This window comes from Lonchura striata, chromosome 5, assembly GCF_050655825.1.
Source record: "Lonchura striata isolate lonStrDom1 chromosome 5, ASM5065582v1, whole genome shotgun sequence".
In the NCBI taxonomy this organism is placed as follows: Eukaryota; Metazoa; Chordata; class Aves; order Passeriformes; family Estrildidae; genus Lonchura; species Lonchura striata.
In genome coordinates this window covers 60067863-60091029 of record NC_140707.1, presented here as the reverse complement: position 1 = coordinate 60091029, position 23167 = coordinate 60067863, and the positions used below count along the sequence as shown (strand labels likewise).

The 23167-nt window shown below is 35.8% G+C and overlaps 1 protein-coding gene across 7 annotated transcripts in view; it reads right to left on the bottom strand.

Annotated features, from left to right (window-relative positions):
* Nucleotides 1–8120: 8120 nt before the first annotated feature.
* Nucleotides 8121–23167, bottom strand: part of PAPOLA (poly(A) polymerase alpha) — a 43502-nt gene continuing 28455 nt past the window's right edge. For 3 of the 7 annotated variants that reach the window (XM_021549688.4, XM_085580694.1, XM_085580695.1), the window contains exons 15-22: nucleotides 22452–22561; nucleotides 19711–19832; nucleotides 18579–18721; nucleotides 17164–17264; nucleotides 14463–14683; nucleotides 14031–14096; nucleotides 12374–12448; nucleotides 8121–10291 (exon numbers count right to left, since the gene is read on the bottom strand). In XM_021549688.4, the coding sequence (XP_021405363.1) occupies nucleotides 10196–10291; nucleotides 12374–12448; nucleotides 14031–14096; nucleotides 14463–14683; nucleotides 17164–17264; nucleotides 18579–18721; nucleotides 19711–19832; nucleotides 22452–22561 (934 nt within the window). In that variant the 3' untranslated portion in view covers nucleotides 8121–10195. Of the gene's footprint in view, nucleotides 10292–12105; nucleotides 12208–12373; nucleotides 12449–14030; nucleotides 14097–14462; nucleotides 14684–17163; nucleotides 17265–18578; nucleotides 18722–19710; nucleotides 19833–22451; nucleotides 22562–23167 lie in introns of all 7 variants that reach the window. The other 4 variants (XR_014955748.1, XM_021549689.4, XM_021549690.4 and 1 more) reach the window with 4 other exon arrangements.

Below are 23167 nucleotides of genomic sequence, written 5' to 3'. Positions count from 1 at the left end.
TGCCAAGAGAGTCAATTGGACAAACGGCTTCTCCTATCAGTATTGTCCATATTTCAGTTTCTAGTTTATCAGTGGAATATACATGGCTGTTTAAATAAAGTCTCACGCATGTTCCACTGTGTACAGAACTAGCCATCACAGTTCAGAGATCTGGAAACAGTTAGAAAGCTGTGAAAGAATGCTTGGGAAGACATGCATTATATTTCAACTCCAACACAAAGTCCTTTCTCCAGAATGTTTCTGTATGCTGTAGAAAAATTCCCAGTGGCAGTAAGCAGCACATACATGGAGTTTGATTTAATATTTTTATATTCTGTAATTTTTTGATCAATGGACACTGAGAAGCATCATCCCTTGACTGTTTTATGAAGAAGAGCTTGAATTTAATATCTGCAGGCATATAACTAGTGCTTAAATAAATAAGAAACTCCCCTTTCCCCAAGGATCCTAATGCTATAGCATCTAGGTCACTGCTATTAACCTCTTCCCTAAGGATTTAGAAATAAATCCAAGATCCCAAGTAAACTCTATTCCTCAGCTGACTGCACCCCCATCACATGACACTGTTTTCATAATTTTTCTCCTAACCTGGTGATAAACAGTTTTATCTTAGAATTGCTCACAGAGATCCAAGATATTGCAACACTGTCCTATTCCAGGCAGAACCAGGCCAGCTGAACATGGGCTTGCCCAATTCAAGTCCCCTCCTAAATCCATGTCCCCCTCCCACCAACTCCAAATCCAAGCCCTTCTTTTGTATTCATAGGTTTTAATTGCAACCTGTCTTGCAGAAACAAAGGTTTTAAACATGCTCATCTGGGAAGAGCAAGTGCTGTGTTAACTGATTCCACAAAAATACACCTAAAGAGGCCAAGCTTTGGATACTTTGTCATGTCTCCTACTGAGACAGGCTAGGACAATAAGATAAAAGATGTGGATAGCAAGCAAAGCACTATTGGCAATTGTTCAGCATAGCACACATTAACATAACTCCCACTAAGATTAGTCTTTGCAGCCTCAGTTCAGTCCCCCAGGTAGAATAAAGTAGGAGGAGTTATTTCAAAATACCAGGACTAATTAGAAGAGTGCTGAAAGCAAATGAACAAAAAACTGGAAGATGTTCAGCACATCTGAAGGAAAATGGGATTGCCATAGGGCACAACCTATTTGCTAGTATACTGACACTTGTTTCTGGATTAAGTCAGCCAGCCTACACCTAGTTGTCAAAATGACAGAGGAATCTCTGTGTTACTTCTAGATTTTCTTCCATGGTGTTGCACAGGCTAACCCTCAAAACGTGGTGGATTTGAACTTCCAGTCTTTACTTAGGCTAGCCTCTATATAAACCAAGGTAGAGTGGCTGTGCAGTGGTGGAGCAAAGCACTGCCTTCTCCTGCTCTGACAAAATACATTAGAAAACACATGGGTTTGGATTTTCTTTTTCTTCTTTTTAATCAACAGGAAAATAGAAATGGTAGGTTCTTTTTGTATTTCCAATGTAAACTGCATTTCAAAACTAATTGCTCCTTAAAAAAAATAAAACACTTTACACTGCCATTGTGAAGTGCCTAAATACAAACAGTGAACAGACTCATACAATAATGCCTTCTCCAATTTTCAGACATATACTTCCATATGAAAAAAAATAGAGCTTGGACAATTAGAGAAACTCCTAAGTTGAACATAGGAAGCCAGTCTTCCAAAGACAACAACTTCACTGGTTTGGTTTACAAGGTGAAATAGATCACAGATCTGTAAGGAAAGGGTTAATAACATCTGGAGTAGGTGCCCTGAACACCCGCTCTGTGGTTAAAGTTGTTGCAGAAAACATTGACCTCTGTGTGGAAACTGGTTGCAGAAACAAAGAAGCAAAGTTTCAGTTTTGGCCTTGATTGTTCTTGCAGCAACCTTCCACCGTGCTGTGTCATCAGACAAGTGCAAACTGTGCGAGGCAGGGCACAAACTGAACACTTGACTTCGGGCTACTTGCCTTGTATGAACCCCATGGCAGACCCCCAATGACCACCAAACCAAGATCAGAACACGTGACATGATGAGACCTCCCCTACCTTCACCTCGTGCTAATGAGGGAGCGTAGAAAAGCGACTTGTAAAGTGAAGCAGGCTGGACCCACCACCACAAAGGGGACCAGGGCACTGAAGGACACTGCTGACCACAGAGCTCACCATTCTCTGCTTGTTCTTTCCCACTTTCTCTTTCCCCTACACACTTGCTATTACAAATAAGGTTGGTATTACCAAGCTGGTACTTGGCCACATTTGCACCTTAATTTGGGCAGAGGACTTTAAAATCATATAATAGCAACATCTTTAGTTTGTATTGTCAGAAGATGAAAAAGGGAGTAGCTAACATTTATTTTCAGGTAAGTTATACTCAATGAGCATCACACAAATGTATCAGCGAGGCAGAGAGTCCTCAGACCATATAGAAGCAAATGGAAATAAGAGGACAGGATTAAGAGGCTGATGATCAAAATGGAAAACCTAGAGGTTTTAGGATCTAAACCTCTATTTTTCCTGGGGGAAAACCACCAAATGTGGAATAGCTTATATTAAAATACTTTTCTTTTTTGAAAGGCAAAATAGGATGCAGGGTGTCATCAAATAAAAACAGCACCCAGTTGCCCAATTTTGTTGTTTTCCTCTACTGGAAAACTGTTCTAATAGCATGCACAGGAAACTTTCCTCCTTCATGTTCCTTAGAACTAATTTAGAGCAGGATATAAAGATGATATACCCATTACAAAGAAAGATTGGAAAACTAGCATACGAGCTTCAAGTGGTGTATGATTCATGCCTATAGAAGAATCCAATGAAACAAAGTATCATTGGATACTTTGATCCCAAGACATTCTCAAATGCTAAGTCAGTCTTTGAGAAATGTCTGAAAACCACTAATCTCATTTCTTATATAAACAGGTTGAAGCAAGGAGTCACTAGCCCTGCCAAGGTCACACAGACCCAAGTCAGGATCAGAATTTAGGTTTGGCTTTGCTGTGAGCCAACCTTTTGAACAAACTGCTTTGAACTACTGTAGTGATGAGTTATTGTTGGGGTTTGTGTTTCCTGACACATTATATAATACTTCCTATACAGTAAAAATTGTTTTACCTTTAAAATAATATGCACAAGTCCCTTTTAATTTTGAGGGAAATAAACCACCAGAATTATTTCCTAAGTGGAAGCATCAAAATAAGGTGTTACAGCTGAAGAATAAACACGCTGATGACACATGATGTTGATGAAATGAACAAGAATGGACAATTCATTCCCACAATTCTTTGTACATTTTTAATGTTGTCAGGTAAGGCATGTTTCATTCAGTTTGACACATAACAGCGGGTGCTGAAAATAAAAGTTTGCGATACCAGAACACTAAATAATAAGAAAACCTAAAGACATCTCAATTTTAAACAGACCTAGAGCATATTTCCCTAATGAATGCTCACATTACCCTTGAAAATCTAACAGGCCAGAAAGGAAAAAATCAACACACTATGGTGATTGTAACAACTCAAAGTGTGACTTCCATACATTTTTTAAAATGCAGGTTATAGTAAATCAAACATAAAAGCATTCTTTAAGCTTTTAAAAAAAGTCCTAATGGTGCTAGATCACACTTGCATTTTGACTTTAGCTGCAAAGACACAACATCTGGTGTGCTTCTGGGTAGACAGCTCCTATTCAGAGAAACCACTGTTGAGGTTATCAAGCAATTCCTACATCTTTGAACAAACATAAATGCAAATCCATTAGCTTATATCCCTACATTAAAAAAAAAAAAAAAAAAGTCATCTTCTTAGGTCAATTTACAGACTTGAGATTCTCCAATATTAAGCCTGCATTTTTATGGAACAAAATTTGCTCCTTTTTTTTTAAGTACCCTAAGTCATGTGGGAAAAAATGCTTTGTGCCTACACTAACAACTAGAAAAATGCTTCTAAATTAATTGAACTCCATTCATAGCAATTACTATAAATATGATTTCATCCCTATTGAAGTAAAAGGCTCATTGAACAGAAGCAGCTCTTTTCTTAGCATATTGTTCTTTGAGAAAAAATACACAAACAGTGAATTTATTAATTAGTAAACTATTAAAAAAATAAAATTATGTCCTGTGGGAAATATCCTGGAAAAAATATTATTATGTGTAAAATCTGTCCACAGAAGATGATCTACCACCTCTTACAAACTGCCATCAGATCAAAAAGACTGATCTTCCTCCCATAAAGATACTGAAAAGCAGAATACTGAAACTGCTTTCTAAGGCAGTTTTCTTGACTGAGGTTGTGAGAATCTTTTTATCTCACTAACTAGATGCTACAAGGAGAAAAAGTACCCCCAGATGAGAGACCGCATTTAGTAAACACTAGTGAACAGAAAATCCACACACTGTTCTGGGTGATGGTAAGAATCAGTAGGAACAATCACTAATAACTCTAATATGCTGTGTGAGCAGATGGCCTAAACTATCAAATGTTTTATCAGTCTCACTGTTTTTTACATTGTAAGGGATAAAACTTACAGATGATAAACTGTGGCTGAGACAATGAATCCTTCCATCCATCATCCTGGGCTTCTCTTATTCCAACCATGTGACTGAGTTGAGTCAAGTTTATGATATCTTGGCAGGAGATTCGTATAGAAGCTAATATCTAGACTGAGTATATGTATAATTAATTTACTCCCCGTAAAAGCAAAAAATGTTAATTTCAAGAATCGCTATTTCATTTAATTGAACCAGATCACAATGAAATATCTCAAAAATTTCAGCATTTACATCACTGTTGAAATTGTGTTTATTCTCAAGAGCACATCAAGTTTTTCCAAAATTGTGTGCTGATCCTAAATAAGAGAAATCTCACTTTAAGAGCAGAAGCTCAAAATCTAATTGAAATCCTTGGTACAGGCTGCAGCTCCTCTCCCCACGCGTTGAACAGGCTTGGCACAGCGTCCAGGCATGGCCGGCTCTCTGCTGGGGGCAGCGTTCTCGGCTGTGAAGGCAGAGCGTGCCCTCTGTCACTCATGGCGAGCAGTCCTGTCCAACTGTCTCTTTCCGACAACTTTATCATCAATCTCTTTATTAACAGCTCCGCTGTAGACTCGGAACGCAAACAAGAACAGTGCACATGCCAGATTTCTGGGAGCACATGGCACGAGACACCGCTCGGGGCACGGGGCAGGCAATGCTGGAGCAGAAGATGTAGCACAACTCTTCCACACTCTTTCAAGAAGTCTATTTATTATGTTTACTTAGAATCAAATTTCTGTCTGGGGAGAGATGGGGAAGTTGTTTCTCAAACATCAAGGCTTGCCCACCTTACCTGCAGTTTTGTATTTCTGCAATTTGAAGTGCCTGATCAATAAAGGCCACTTGACCCAGCATTCTATTCAACTTTGGTAATTCTATGTGCTTTAGGTCATTGTTCTACCATTAACTGAAGCAAGTGCCACAGAAATAACCTCAGATGAACTGAGAAGTTTCATATGCGTAGACTTTAGGCATGCAAAAATATCCTTAAGTAACCCAGGTGATTGACTTCTACAAATACAAAGAGAAAATAGGAATGCTAGGTCACAGATAGGAGAGCAAAAGGGACATTTGCACTTGTAAGCAGTATCTGTGCGGGCCAGTCATTGAAGGGCAGTTTAAATGATTGGCTAGTTTCTTAAATTAATAAATGCAGCTTTTCTTATCTAATAGGCTGGGGCTATAATCACCTTATATCAACAATAATTTTACTCTTTATCCTTTCGTCTTTCATGGATTCTAGCTCTTATTTAGAAACAGTAACTTAATACAAAACCAAAACTTAATAATATCTACATCTATCACAAAATATTTTTTCTTAATCATTACTATTCCCTTAAATGTAACTTTAATACAGCATGTAGGACATTTGTCATGCTTAGATTATTTTAAACATTGCACTAGAATGGAAATCATAAAAATACTGAGGTAATAAGATCTCTAGACCTATGATCTGGTTAATTTATGAATATAATTCATAATTAAGTGTGGAAGCATGGAAAAAATTATCCTAAGACCACATTCCAGAATTTAGTTAGAACAATAAAAATATATCTAAACTTTATTTTAAAAATTCATTAGTTTAAATATCCAAAACACAGATGAAATATCCAGCAGTGATTCACCATATTATCTTTTTCATAAACGTGCCCTCTGGTTTCACGTTAAAAGTTTGCATTCTTTTGGTGACAGCATTAGCTGATGTTTGTAGATATTTCTAATTATTATTTTGAACTTCGTAGATGTAGCAAACTGCATCTCCCTCTCCCAACAAAACCAAGACACTTAATACTACTATGATTATTAAACTAAAATCAATTTACTGATTTGTATTACTCACATTTTTTCCAATATGAATGCTGGATCTGTAAAAAATAGTGAACCCACTAAGTATTCAGCTAATACATCTGCATTTCTGACTGTACCATCAAGACCTGCATAACAAGTGATGAAATCTGGTAAGCATGGTTCAGCCACAATAATGGCAGAGAGATTAATCATAGCAAAGCTACTTGACTAGTGTGTTCATGAACTTACATAAATGGTGCCAGCATCACTATAATATGCAAAATAACTTTTCTAGAAATGCACACAACTTCCAAATAATACCTATTATGAGGAAAAACATATTCTGTTTCCTCAGTAACTATCATAGTAGTTTTTAGTGCACTTAAGCATAGGTTCTGGATCAGAATCAATATTGTGTGTACTTGCTATGCTGAAGTACTTTTGCGCTTAAGAGCTGTTTTATTTTTACTGTTGAAAAAATTCATTCTCCCACTAAGCTGTATTTAATAACAATTAATATTCATTACTACTCAGTTACCATATACTTGTAGTTACAAATTTTAAAACATTGCCATTTAGGAAGAACCCAAAACAAAGAAAATCCCCCAAAACTAGGAAATGCACTAAGAAGTGCATTTAATAAGAAGTGGCATGCACACATACTATCTCCAAGGAAGCGCAAGTTCAGCTATAACTCATCAACTCAAATGTCTGATTCCAATCAGTATGTCTAAAGCCATCTGTTAAACCATGGCTTATTAATGTTAATTATTTTGGCTACAACAGTAATTTTCAGCTTCTTGTTTGCAGATCCTTTTGAGCCAGTGAACTTAATTCAGAAGGTTGATGATGGGCAACTCAGAAAAAAAAGCTATTGAAACCTATTGCCAGTAGCCTGAAAAACACTGAACAAAAATTTGTGTATCTACTAGCAAATTTTTATTGGTCAGAGAAAATAAAAGAGGAATTAAAGCCATAAATAACATCATCAGCTGTGATGAAAGGGAGATGTGGTGGGCAGGATATAAAAATGATTAATCTGTTTTAAACAAGACAAGCAATTTCATGCTGAGAAAAATATATACAACAGAAAGGTTTATTGTTTTAGGCAGGGCAATTATAATATGAAGACCATAATCATCAGTGGTTTTAGCAGTTAAAGAAATTTTAGTCAAAAGTAGACTACTTATTAAACTTACTCACATCAAGCATTTGGAGGATTGGGCTCATGCTGATACAAAGATCAATCAAGTGATGCACAGCTACTTGCAATTTTTACTTTTATTTCAGGACATGCTTAAACTACTTAAGAAGAGAAATAGTGCCATCTGCTGACGTAAGGAATAGGCACTTGCAAAAAAAGCCTGCGGTGTCAAAATTCTTAGAGCCAATGCTTTTAAAAAATGAAGTTCAAACTTTTGCCAAAAACAGTGTACCCACAAATTGTTTAGGCACGTGTTTCTTCTAGTTTTGTCCACTTTAAAGAATTTAGGATGGAGAGATGGAAAGGATGCCCTTAAAGGTTTTGTGTGTTTTTGTTGACTCTGTCTCCACCAAACTGCACAATTCACAAACTTTCTCTTTAATAGCTAGAACCCAACATCCTTCTGAGTGTTATTTCAACTTCCTATAGCAAATATAAATGAATCCTCTCTAAATAAGCATTATCTACTATCTTTTCTTTAGGACATACCATATTTTGCTGCAGCAGAAAATTTAACAGCTAAGTAAGAATTAAGAAAGTAAAACCAATTTAGACATTCAGAAAAATTAGACAACCATGGGATTGTGCTGTTTTTTATTGTGTTTTCAATGGAGAAATACATCATCTGTTTACAAAATAGCTCTTGAAAAATACAAGGAGTACAGATACTATAAAACAAAGCAAACTCCAGTCATGAGACACTACGTACATCATGCGAAAGCAACAGTCTGATCTCCAGGTTATGAAAACTAGAATTAAAAAGTCACTATACAGAAAGGTTCCAAGTTTCCAGCTTGGCAAAACTTGGGTGCAGTTACATGAAACGTTTAATAAAATGAAAAAGATTTTCCGATGTGTAAACAAAATGACAAGACTAAATTTGTGCCTGGCAATTTCGATCTAAACTCCATAGCTACACAAAATACACAGACAGCTTGTACACTTCAACTGTTAAGATATAACCTTCTTTGGGGGGTGGACGACAGCAGGCTGCACAGGGCAAGGAAAAGAGAAATATTGTATACGAGACATCTTAGACAAATGGCAAAAAAAAAAACCTTTCAGTTACTGCACAGCCTAAGTAAAAGATAAGCTACACTCTGACTTTGGAGAATTAATTTAGAAGGATAAGGGGAAGAGTGTAAGTAATTTAACTTGTAACATGAAAGATGCATGTGTAATAGGATGGAGCACAATGGGAGAAGGGAGTTCTTAAAACATGCTAATCAAAGTATGGGAAGTATGATTTGACATCCCACATATTTCAGACTTAAGTAATAGTAACATGAAGTTTGTTATCTACATCTGGTATTACTGTTGGTATCCCTCATGTTCCTCAAATACTGTTCTTTGCCATGAGAGCTTCAGTTTTCAAAAGAAAAAGCTGTTACTTTTTTAATAGGACTACAAGAACAAAAAATAGGAGTAAGAGAGCTTACTAGATGTCAAGTGCTTACTAGAAATATGATTTTTAAAAATTTGGTGTTGTTCAGTATGTAAAACTACTTGTGATGAACTATCTAAAAATAAAAAGGTTAAAATTCATAGGGAAAAATCTTTTTGCCTTTATTTAAAATTTTAAGCTTTTTAATGCATATGGGACCTTTATGGAGTGTACAAAAATCATATTTAGTGATTCAAAGGCCATCAAGACAGGTGGTGTATTTCACAGGCACACAATATTTACCTTAAACGCTTTAGTCATCAGACAAATTCTGAATTTGTGCCTAGAGGCCACAAGGTATTACAATTAGGTAAGGGGCAAGGGGGAACCCAAATGAGTACATGGCTTGTTTTTATTTTGTATAAATAACTATTGTTCTATATGGTGCATACAAGCGGAAAAAATAATTTGAAAAAAAAAAAACAAAACAACAGTAAATGCAAAATATTTTCCCAAGAAATAAAGGGATAAAAAAAGGGAATAAGGAGTTCAGTTAGCTCAAAAGAAAGTTTATTTACTGTTTGATTGCTGATTTGTATGCACCTTAAAACAATCCTATAAATAAAAGTAGACCATATCTTAATCATGTCCCACCAATACCAAAACTTCCCAATTACTTCCTCAACTTACATCTTATGACCCCAAGATTTGAAATTACATTTTAATGACTTACTGCTGCTTGATGGCAGTTGAACTAAATATACTATACACTTTGTTTTCAATGTATAGTATATCATAGAATGTCATCCAATTTGCAAATAACTACTATTGAAGAGACTCTTCAATAAAATGAAATTTTATCAGCTAAAGATCTAAAATTAGTCATACTCCAATAAAAAAGTACATAAAAGTGCATTTAAGGGATTCTTATGCCAGTTTTATCTCAATTTTGAAACAATGCATCAAACAAATTCAATCAGAATGTCAAATATGGCTACAAATAGTGTTCATGTTTTTAAAGGCAGTAATCCTTCGAAAGATTTAATGTAACTGTTGCTAACACATTAATTGTACTCCTGGCTTCACATACTAACCTGGACTTCCAATCAAGCGGCAACTTTAGTCCAGAAAGGGAAGTGCACAACATATACCTAAATCCATTTGCAAATATGTTCTAGTCTTGCACCCTCCGTTCTCCTTTTTTTTCTAGCATTAGAAGACAACAGGTTGAGTTGGCAGATACTGTTTATGGACCCCTGAGGTGGTTTTTACCGGTTCAATCTCAATTTTATTGAATTCTTGATAACAGGAATAGGATTTGCAGGAAGAGCAGGGATATCTGAAAGGTCTGTACTGGGTGTTTTCTGAAAAGAAAAGAAGTTTGGTTGTATTTTACCTTTGTAAATATAAAAAGAAAAATATCGTAGTAATTGTCATTAACTTTCACAACAAAGACCTTTAGAAGACTTTTTAGGAATATATGAAGATAATTACAGATTATAAAGAGAGAAGCAGGTATTTCCTTTACCTATAGAGTCATTAATAAGGAAAATTTCTACAAGAATCTTTTTGTGCTTTTCTTTTTTTTGACAACTGCAAGAAATTAGCAAGCGCTACAGATAAATCTGGGCCTACTAATAACCTGTATTACAGTAAAACATCCACATAGTACGGATGCTTGATCAGTAACATCAACTATCTGATCTACATGTTTAGTATTTAAAAACACCTCCTAACAATCTAGTCTTAAATCTGTGCCCTTACAGACAAGAGATGAAAAACAGTTCCCAATCTAAAGTGTGTCTTCATACATTCCAGACTGTTGAAAAATTCTACAGTAAAATTTGCAATTTTTCATCTCGGTTCAGAAAAAAGTTACAGAAAAAAGTTATGAACTCTAAAAAGGGACTGTGTGAATGTGTTAAGAATTCCACCTTGACAATAGTCTCAACATTTTTTTCTCACTTAAAATACTTCAATGCCATTCAGAAAAATTTTATCTAAAACAAACAAAAGGAAAATGCAGAAGCACACCCAAGATTCAATGACATTAATTAATTTCTCACTTGCTATACATTATACATTGCCTCTAGGGTTGGGGTGTTTGGTTTTTTGGGGGTTTTTTTGTATTTTCACTTACACTATGGCACATTATTTGCCATCCCAATAACCCAATTATGCAATACTTCACATCATTTATCATAAAATGTTCTTACATTACAAATATTCAAAACTGATATAAGGTATCTTTGATACATGGGGGAAACTGCATTAAAATGACTGCTCTTCATTGCTACTTTATTAAAAATAAATCAGTCAAGTTAACGCTGACTGATGTGTTAGTGCACAAAGTAGCAGGGACCCAGGACAAAACAGCTCCGGGCCTCGCATCACCCCTGCCCCAAGTAACGCCCTGGTTGGTGCTGATCTGCAGTTTGACAATGTTTCTGTTTTCTGCAACATGGGCAGTGTTTTAAACAAAGCCAACAAGAACACTGAAAAATGACAGAGGAAGCTCACCATCCTTTGTAGTTTCCAGATTACTTTTGCTTAAGTAACAACCACACAATCTGTAAAAAAGCTACAAAGCTTTATATAATCCCCCACAACAACAGATAAAATAAAATTGGGTGTACTTACTAAATTATCTAAAAATTTCCCCGAAGCAGTTTAGGAAGTCCATGTAGCGTCTACAGTTTTTGCCAAACAATTTTGCTATCTTTATTCATACAGTTCAAAATGTCCAGTAAGAAATACCATTATTACTATTGCAACAATCTCTATTTTCAACCAACACATTCACTACACATACTTTAATGATTCAAGTGTGCATAAAGTGCTTGATAATGGTAACTTCCCTTAGTGCGCTGCTGATTAAAGTTTAAAAATGCTAGTAAGAAACAGATATGATTTCTAGAAGTTGTTACAATACTAGGAACTAAAATTTAAATGAATGGTACAGAATTAATTCCAAAGGACTTTACACTGCTAACAACAATTGTGACAAATTTACAACTTGTCTCTTGTACCAAATATTAGAATCTGAAGTTACATTTCAGACATCCTCAACCTCTACCTGGATATCTTTGAGCAGCAGCTATTTAAAGTATTTATTTCCTTGTTAGAAGGGATTATTCTGTGATGTGCAAAGCACAAAGGAATAAACTGAGCCCCTTACTTTGAAGGCACAATTCAGAAGAGCGAATCCAGCTTCGGTCAGTTTGTATGGCAAGCCATACATGTTTAGCTACAATGCACATTCAATATGATCAATGACCATCTAAAACACAAAAATTGTGACAGTAACAACAAGTAGCCTTCCATAAAATGGATTTATATTTAAAATTATGCATTTATAACATCTGGACTCATTTCAGTTTCAATTCTTTCACCACAGATTAGCACATAAATACAATACATAGCAGTATTGCTTTTAAAAACAGTACCTGAGGAGCTTGCAGAGAAGTTGTCTGAAGAGTTTCTGTTTGAGAATTAACATTCACTTCTGTCTCAATTTGCTCCTGAAAAAAAAAAAGCCAAAAACATCATCACAGTTACACCACTTCCAATGAGCTACTTATATAACACCTAGCACTCCAGAATTATTTACACTGTGCATATACAGCAAAAGAAAAATGCAAGCATCAATGCTTGCTGCATTGACACCCTTCCTTTTCAGAAGGAATCACCACACTGGAGAATGTTTCACTTATTAGGATTTGACATCAACACAAGCTATATCACTTACCAGCTGTCACTTGTTTAACCAATTAACACCTTTTATACAGAATCCTATAGCAAAACATTACATGTCATTCAACTCACTAAAGACAAAAAGTGTATTATCAAGGAAGATCATGTGAAAAGCTACAGGATTTGTTTAAAAATTCAACAGCTTTTGCTGTTCTGCCAGGAAAGTTTTCCTGATGCTTTAATGGGTTGAATCAGCTTTCTGAATGAATAGGTGAGTGTCAGAGACTGATTTGCAGATACAACAGTGGGACTATAGGAGTGAAGCAGGACAATTGCACATTCTCATTTTAATAAAAACAGTCTGCTAGCTCAAAGTGTACCATTAACACACTCTAAAAAAAAGCAATGCATTTCAATGGATGAAAACCTGTGTTTATGTTAATTTAAGAATTTTAATTCCACCATTTCTTTCCATTAATATTAAGGACAAAGACTTAGAGGAGATAGCCAATAAAAACTAACAGGATTACCTATATCTTTTATAATGATCTGTATCCAGTGGATCTGTTTTTGAAGTGAGGATTAAGTGCTTACATGTATTTCTGCCCTCACCTATCTTAAGTGCAGAGATATTGCAAGGTGACTGCTTAACAAGATACAATTCCTTGCTTAAGGGCGTTGAAGCTATAAACCAAAGAACATATTTAACTTTAAGCATAAACATACTTCCAGAGTATTCCAGAGACAACAGAATATTCCCCATAAAAACTGCAAAATCCAACTGGAGAGCTGCTATCATAAGGCTAAAATGAGTGTGTCACCCTTTCTGTTCACCAATAAGGAAGAAAAATTGTCATCTAATTACAAGATACTGGAGGGGCACACTGAATGCCCTAAGTCCCACAACAGTATGCTGTAATTTCACATAATAATTGCACTTGCACAGAAGATTTACTTACTGTCACTTGAAATTTTTTTATCTAAAAAGTGAACAAGGTGGCTGGCTTTAGGATGCTCAGCCCAACATGCAAACTCCAAATAGAATACATTAATTCTTTCACTAATTAACATACATCAGGTTTGGGATGCAGAAAAAACATGGCATACTGACACATCCTTGATCTAATTTAACAAATGGAAATATAAATATCATGACTAATTTTTTCACCATGCTTAATACCACATGAATCACCAGCAAAGAAATGACTGTCCTATGTGACTATGGATTTGAGCTCAACTTAGCATGGCAGCAGACTCCATCAATATTGACAAAAACATTTAAAAAATAGGATATCATTTTGATATCTTTACTGGAGAGTCTAGATATAGACAGACTCTTAGTCATTCCTAGAGGGAAACAGTAATTTTCCCAAATAATATATAAGAATTACAGAGTCTAGGCATATATACCTTAGTTTCCATTTTTTCATGTTCATTCAAATCTATACAGCTAGTATCTTCACTTATTTCATCCTGCTGAAAAGCAAACACAGAAACTATTACAAATCATAAAACCATATTTTTTTAAAAATCAACAAGAAAATAAGGTCAAAGTGTTTAAAAGGACAGAATTAGTTGTAAGACTTAGCATATTATAGGCTTACCAAAATAATTACTTTTAAGATAAGAATCTCAAGTCTAAGCATTTATGCTAATGAAGTACATGTGTCACATGATGAATATCAACAAAATAAAAATACTAACACCTTGGCAAGCATCAAGCAGCAATGCAATCAGAATAGGAAATATCTGAAACTTGGAATATGAGAATCAGCACTCTGGGTGAAATGAATATTCAAAGTTTTGAACATTGCTATGGTATGATCTCAAAATCTCAAATACCTCTTCAATTTTAATTTTCTTAGGAGACTCTTCTTTATGGGGAGAACATGTCCTTTTCACTGCTGCGACAGGGCTAGGCATTTTTGTTGCAACATTTCCTGAACTTCTTGGTGATGGATTTAATAGATACGCTGAGGGAACAATTCTAGAGATGGTAGGCTTTGGTGGTGGAGAAATGGCTGGTTGTGTGGCAGTTTGAGGAATGCTTTCATTTGAAGTACCTATGGACAAATAATTTAAAGATCTTCAACAAGAGGAATCGACAATCATTTCAGTTCAATCACTGGTATTTTTCATCTCTCATCAAAATCCCTGACATCAAGCAGGCATCAAGGATGTGGTACAGTTAATGGTGTAAGCATCATGTTTGGAACAGCAAGTGTGCATACACTGCACAGTTTAGTTTCAAGTTCATTCTTGAGCTTGAGTGCACCCTCAGCAAGTTCACTGATGACACCAGTGTGGTGCAGCTGACACACTGGAGGGACAGGATGCCATCCAGAGGGACCTGGACAGGCTGGCCAGGTGGGTCTATGCAAACCTCTTGAAGTTCAGTACAGCGAGTGCAAGGTCCTGTGGCTGGGTTGTGGCAAACCCAGGCACACCCACAGGCTGGGCAGAGAAGTGACTGAGAGCAGCCCTGAAGAGAAAGACTTGGGGGTGGTGGTTGATGAAAATCTCAGCATGACTTGAGCTGGCAAATGTGCTCACAGCCCAGAAAGCCAAACGTGCCCTGGGCTGCAGCCAAAGGAGTGTGGGCAGCAGGTTGAGGGAGGGGACTTCTCCCCTCTAACCTGCTCTTGTGAGACCCCACCTGGAGTGCTGTGTACAGTTCTGGTGCTCCCAATATAAGAAGGACAAGGAACTGTAGGAGCAAGTCCAGAGGAGGCCATGAAGTTGATAAGAGGACTGGAGCACCTCCCCTCCAAAGAGAGGCTGAGAAAATTGTGGCTGGTTAGCCTGGAGAAGAGAAGGTTGCATGGAAAACTCACAGCAACCTTCTGGTACCAGAAGCAGGTCTACAGGGAAGCCAAAGAGGGGTTCTTTGTCAGGAACTGTAGTGATAGGACAAAGAGCAATGGGCACAAACTGAAAGAGGGGAAATCTGGGTTAGGCATTAGAAGAAATTCTTCAGTGTGAGGTACTGAGACAATGAAACAGGTTGTCCAAGGAGGTTTTAGATGTCCTGACCTTGGCAGTGCTCAAAGCCAGGTCAGTTAAGGCCTTGAACAAATTGGTCTAGTGGGAAGTGTCCCTGCCCATGGCAGGAGTGGTTGGGGTTAGATGATCTTTTAGGTCCATTCCAAGCCCTTATCACATGATTGTGAGGAAGAATTCCTGTACCAGACTCAGGGTAGCCATGGCAATGACACTCTGCTTAGCCTAATTAGCCCTGCTTAAGGTAGGCTATATATGAGCCCAGACAGAGCTCTGTATAATACAGCTGTAGTATTTGTGATACCTAAAGAAATTCTACTGCTTCTGTACTCAGCTATATACATGCATTGCCAAGGCTGCATTAAATCAAATCCAAGAGCAATCTGATACTCCCTTTTTCACTCAGAAATGAAATTTATCACTTCACAGGCTTAGATTATCCACTGATAAATATGAAGTCATCACAGAGCATCAAATAAAGAATTGATATTATAAACATCCTTTTGAAAAATGCTCCATATGACAAAGCTCTATCTCATCAATTGCCTACCTCAAACCAATAAGCGCACATAGGGAGATGCTCCAGGATGAGAAAAAATACATTGAGGAAATTTTTCATTAACAACTATCAGGTGATTAACATTTTGATTAACCAAAATATAAGAATGAACAACTTCTGATATGCTTCCAAATCCAAAAACCAGTCACGCCATTTAAGCTCCATTTAGTGCTCATGGACAAACTTACTCACAGTGATGCACCTGTGACACGATAAAAATCAGAGAGAGGTAAGACTAAACCATGCCACATGTCAAGAGTGAAATGAGAGATTTCATTTTGAAAGGCTAACTAGTCGCTCCCCTTTTCCATCTATTTCTGACTTGCTCCTTTGTATACTAAAGCTCCATTAAAAAAGAAGACTAGCTGATTCTAAGAAAATATTTTCACCAGATGTTTTTATTCTTTGACTTAAGAGTCAAATTTTTAAATTACTTTTAAGTAAAGTGTACTTTTTCTTGCAGAAAAAGGAGGATAAAGTTAGCACATACAGTGGGCCATATCTGAACAGACATCAGTAAGGAACATGTGTTTCTGCTTACATCTGAATCTTTTGCATTCTTAAATCAATTTCATGAAGCACAAGGAGCGGGAACATGGGAGGACAGACTACAAACAGACTGTACAGAACCATCTTGAGTTTAACTACAAAATGAATTAAAAATAAATATAAAAATTGTTCTTCCAGCTTTAGATAATTTATCCTCATTTAGCTAACCAAACTACAGACCTACATTAGGTCATTGGAACACTACTGCTATTGTGAATGGCAAATATAAATCCCTAAGAATAAAAGAAATAAACATCACAGCAAATATTCCTGTGTGATTTTCTGAATCCTTAACAAATTATTGAACTATGTGTACGAAGAACACATGACAGCATATGTTATGCAAAGACTAGAAGACTCAAGCTGGAAGAAAAACTGCCTTATAAACATTACCAAAAAATCAATAGAAACAATATGCTGTGCAATTTTCCTTACCCCCTGAGCTTTCACTGGAATTTATTTGTGGCACAGTGACTTCAGAAGCCTGTGTGTTGGTCACAGATGCTGCTGTTACAGCTGGCGCAGGACTGCTTCTGCTAAAAAGAGAAAAATTATGAAATGCTGAAGACATTAGTAATGCTATGGTGTTATATGATCTGCCTTTCATCGCATCACGTGTAACCAGTAACCACAGCTGGTATTTTACCTACATTACAGAGCAGAACTTATGCCAGTAAGAAGGTAAAAGTGAGCACTGGCAATCTACTATCAAACACAAGCAATAGAAGCTATTTCAAATATTGATTTTAAATCACTCAGTGACAGTTTTTGAGACCAGAAAAAGGCTGCATTTCAAAGACAGCCAAAAATTCAGACAGTGCCCACTCAAATAATGAGCATGGGGAAAGCATAGCAACTATTTACTGAAGAATGAAACAAAACCAGTGTAGAAGGACTAGAATTAAAAGTTTGTTTTTAATTTACACACACTGTTACAATGATGATTTCAGTCTAAAATGATCCCAAACAAAGGCCTGGGGCTTCAAGTAACCAATCACAAAAATGATCCCTTTTCCATCATCAAGAAACTGGGAAGCAGTGTGTGTCTAAAATCACCCAGAGAGCAATTTCCACTTCATTTGTGACATCTTTGGTAAGACAGACTTATCTCAATAGCACAGATAGTGGTATCAACTACTGTTAGCCATTCACCAAAGAAGACTAACTAAAAGAACATTTCTCAGGTCAGAAGGACTAAAGTATTTCATCCTCACAACATTTTTTAATAGATGTGTAATACTGCTGAACTGTAGGAGATTGATGATAACTTTTATGTGTATCAAAGAAACACACGTGGGACCCATGAAAGAAAAGAGTATACTCACTTATTGCAGTAAACTGAAGTTAAGGTAGGAAAAGACTTAATAAAGTTAGTATTAAAAAAAATTTAATACTAGTGAGAAATTCTGTTCCTAAGCTTAATTTGCATAGGTATCATCAGTAACAGCAGGAGCACCACTGATTTTCCAGACAGAAAATCTAAACTTCTGCTTTCTCACACTTGGATCCAAAACTCACAAAATATTCCCTCACCCTCACAACTATCTGCTCACTACTTCTCATAGCCTCCTACTGCAGGGCCCAAGTTTTTCTATCAATCATCATGTTCCTCTAAGCATTTTCACCCAACTTTATAATTCCTTATCTCAAGTCCAGCACCAGGCTTCCTATTCCCCAAATTTTGCTATAGTGCTCAAATGGAAGTAAGAGTGTTTACAATCCCCATCCAATTTCTTATAGCACATTCCACTGTGCTAACGGTGGTATCACATGTGTGCAGTATTTGCCATGTGTTTAACACAAGAAATTCAGAAAGAGAGAGCAGCAACAAGACTGAAAGTCTTCATTACCCCTGAGAACTTCCAGAACTGTTCAACGGACTTGTCTTCATAGCACTGGTAGGTGAAGGCACAGACGTGCTGTTATCACTGTCCATAGACAAGTCGAGGCTGCTGTCATTCAGAGCTGTCAACCTGATCCCTTCTGTTGAGTGCTGCAAACCACAAGACAAAGGAAAATTCTGTTAGTCTAATTAAAGGTTTAAAAATCAACAGAAATTCAAGTTATTTAAAAATGCAAACTTATATGGACAGTTTTCAAATCCTTTCACATGCAAATAATCCACTATCCTCTCACTACAAGCAATGACGTTTTCATGTCCACAACTCTGATCCAGATTTCTCTGAACCAATAATGTTCAAAACCTAACTGTTACTGTATTTAATTTAATAATTAATAATTTAAAATTATTATATTTTCAGCTTTATTTCAAATTTCTTTGGTTTTGTGGACTTAGAAATACTTTCACTAACTTTAAAGTAATGGATGTACATACAAAAAATTTCAAGAGTATCTGAACTTAGTCTGTGGAAAAGAAAAACCCTTTTCTGACATAGTACTACTACTTTAAGAGTCATATTACTTAATACTTACATTGTTCTCTGAAACAGATTTACACTTGGTGTCAATAAAGACTTATTCCTTAAAACAGCATTCAGTATAAAACAGTTATAGAAATAAAGCATGTTATTCAGCTACACTTAAAACAAAATATATAGCAGTGGTTCAGTTATTAAAAAATCCAAGCAAACCTGTATTGCTCTCAGATTAAGCAAATACAAAGGAGCAGGGATTTTGAAACAGGCTGAATTGTTCAAAGTTTCACCCATTCTTACTGACTCATCTTAATTAAAAACTAATCCTACCATTCTCATATATAGCCACAGGTATGCTATCCAGCCAGACAAGAAGATACTATCCAAATTGTTGATGGTGAGAAATGTAGTATTATATTCAGTGCACCTAATAATACTGCTATACTCAAATGAGATCATTTGCAGGTAAAATTAAGGTCTCAAGATGTGATTTTAATGGTTGGATTAGTAAAGCTAAAATCTAAGTAAACATAAATTAGTAAATGAAAAAATCAAAAATTTGAGAGCAATGGCATTTTCATTGCTCTCATATATTAGAGAAGTTTACCTTTTTCTTTTTCTGAAGCACATGATTAGGTAGCAGTTGGTGAAGTTGCTTACGTTTCACATGCCTTGCAGCAATCTTCATATCCATCTCAAACATCTTGCTGTTTATTGCTTGCCTATAAACTACAAAATTAGAATAAAATTAAGACATACTGAAGCATTTTGCAAAGTCCACTTACTTGCTCAGGCAGAAACAATTTGCATTTCAGAGCACTTATTACCCTCACGGATAAGAATAATGTTTCCTTGTTCTGGAGGAAGAAAGGGATAGTACAATCACAAACATTAGTTTGGAAACAGGTGACCTATTTTTCAAGAAAAATGTCTTGCAACCACACGGTTCACTGTATTTTCAACAAGTTTTAAAAGTAGAAGATCTGAAGCAAACTCTTCATTTCATCTCAAAGGGACTAGAGATGGAAATAAAATTTCCTCATAAGAATTAAAGCATTTATATGAAGTTATTTTCTTTGCAGGTGATTTTATTTATGCAGCTCCGGCAACAAATGGATTTTATTTCAGGACTTAAATGCTCATTTGCCACCTAATGTATTAAAATTACTCTGATAACTCACACACCACTACATTGTCATACAAAAGCAATTTATGTTTAGACTTTTTCTGTTTTCTTGTGCTTTTCAGTTGCTCTGGCTTTTGATTTTTTTTAAATTTTGTACAGTCATTTTGGTGTTTTTGTTTGGTTGGTATTTGTTTCTTTTAATTTTGTCTAGTATGACAAGTTATTCCTCTTCACCTCAGAACATCTGCTTCTGATAAGTCTGCATGGTAAGTGCTAGTACAAGAACTGCACTGGAACCCAGGCTGCTGAATTCAAGTAAAGGCACGTAAAAATGTCTCCATAACATTAAACAAAAGTTGGGGCAGATGTAAGAATAAAAAATGGTTCTGTAGCTCATAAATACAGAAACTCAAGAGGTATCACCCTGATTCACTGTCTACTCTACAAATATTAAAGAATCTCACTGAATAGGCTCTAAACAGGTAATTAAAAAGGTGTTAAGAGAGAGGCACACAAAGAGGTCAGTGAATACTGACTATTAAAGCAAGTACTGCACTTCTTCTTGGTATTGAAGAAGGTCATAAAGCCTCTCTTGAAAAAACTGTATGGGTTACAGCTAAGGTAGAAGCATACTCAACAAAACCAGACATGGTTAAAGCATTCCATATTCCTGACATTAGGTCTTATCAAAATTTCCATAGAATGAAAACCTAGATCACTCTTCATGTCTCTCCTCCTCCCTTTGCTCCCACTAAAAAGCAAGCTATTCTTTAATTCCATCCTGGAAAATAGTTAGTTACTTTTGATAAAATCTTAGGACTTACTCCAAAAGACAGGGCTGGATTAAAAACAATGAAGACAGACTCACGCTAATTTCAGATTACCAAAAAACCCACAACACACAAATTGCTTACTAGATTGTTACTTCTGGAAGTATATTCACAAACCGAAAACTCTGCATCACAGTTTGTAAAGATCTTGATTAAATGCTACTCCACTTATAAGTGCATCTATTTAGACAAACTTCAGGAATATAGTGCAAATAAATCACATCAAAAATCGTAAGTGCAAGTTTTAGTCTTTTCATACCAAAAATCTCTGACAAGTACATTACTGAAATATCTGTTTATAAACAATTAAACACTTGAGAAACTAACTTCTAAATTCAATCCCTACTTCAAAGCAGCAGCCAAGGTATTATCTTTTCTAAATTCTCAAAAATTAGAATGATGTTCCTATAGCTGCTACAGTTTTTCCTTCATCACTAATAATTACAAGAAATATTACAACTCTCAAGAAAGAGATGCCCCTCTGCAGCTATATATGATAATAAACAACTTTGAAACCTTGTCATGATTTATAAATATGCCTATATATTTACTGCATTCACAGGTGTGAAGTGGAAGAGGGGCCAACATGTTCAATTCCCTTGCTTCCTCAGACTGAGTCTTAGAAATTCAGAGACCATGGCGGCATTAGGTAACACTTGAACCTATTCCTTCAGCTCTGTAAACACAGAATACTTGAGCCTCAACTGTTGTTTGTTTAAAAGAAACTGTAAATTTATGAGATAAATCTGTCAAAGCTACTGTTCCTGACACTCTGGTGTCACACTCCCCAGCTGTTACCAGTTCTTTGCTTACAAAATTTCCTATGTGTGTACTAAGTTATTTTTGTGAATCAAAAAGTTAACATCAGAAAGTCAAAAAGGTCTCTTCCACTGAGTGTCAGACATGAAAGTAAAGATTACTGAATCAATTATCTAGTATCAAACACCATGGAATAAAAGACATTTTGTTAATCCACTGATAAATTTAGTTTCACCAAGTAACAGGAATATTTTAACTATACTCAAAAATGTTGAGCTTAAGTTTGCTAGCTCACGTATGATAACTAATTAATCTGTTTAATCAAGATTACAAAATAGTATACCACACTTTTAGTGAGATCTGCAAGATATTATGTGTATAATTTTTATCACTTTTAATGAGAACAAACTGAAAGTGATTAGTCTAAATCCTAATTAGATTTAAGAACATAAAAACTCATTGAAAATGTGTTTCATTACATAAAACCCCTAACTCCCCAGCTGAAACCAAACCCCCTGTGTAGATACACTTCTACTATTACTATGAGCATTATGAATAAAGACTACATTTTGAGCAAAATCAGTAATTTCAAAAATCTTATTAGTACCAGAACACCTAGAAAGCAAAACTCACCTGTGTCTGTAAAAGACTGAATGTCGTAGGTAAGATCAACACTTAAATTTTCAGAGTTTTCAGTTTTCTTAAACACCAACCCAATCACCCACATTGTACGGTACTCCTCCCTGGAAAATTTTATATAAAACAGTCATGTAATACTGACAGAATAAAATAGCTCAAGAAGTTATTTGCTGCAATAGACAGTTGTACTTTCTAGCTCTAGTAGCAATAGGAAACTGGACAAAGAAAGGCAAAAAACCAAGTTGACTAACAATATTACTTTTTCATTCACAATATAAAAGTCATTTAACACTACACATCAACCTCAAGCAAATGAACTAAGATCATAAGTAGATAACTTCATTCAACATATGTATTCCCATTTAGATACTCTCATGTAGCTCCTAGCATGAAAATAACCAGCTCTCAACCAGCCATAGCAACTATAAAGTAATTAGAACTTCAGTAATTATATTACTGAAAGTAATTAGAACCTATTACCAAATGAAGCAACTTTCATTTTGCAACCTAGATAGGTTTTCAATGCACAAATTTCTTAGCTGTAACTGACTACAAATTGCAAGTTTCAGTTACAACCCTCCCTTTGACAGCTCCCGTTCGCATGGGATAGTGAAAAAATGTCCTTTGTATACACTGGGAAGACAACCTTTGCTGGAAGTATTCCCTGAATCAAGTCCTCTGAAATAACAGCTAATTTGAGCCTCTGATTA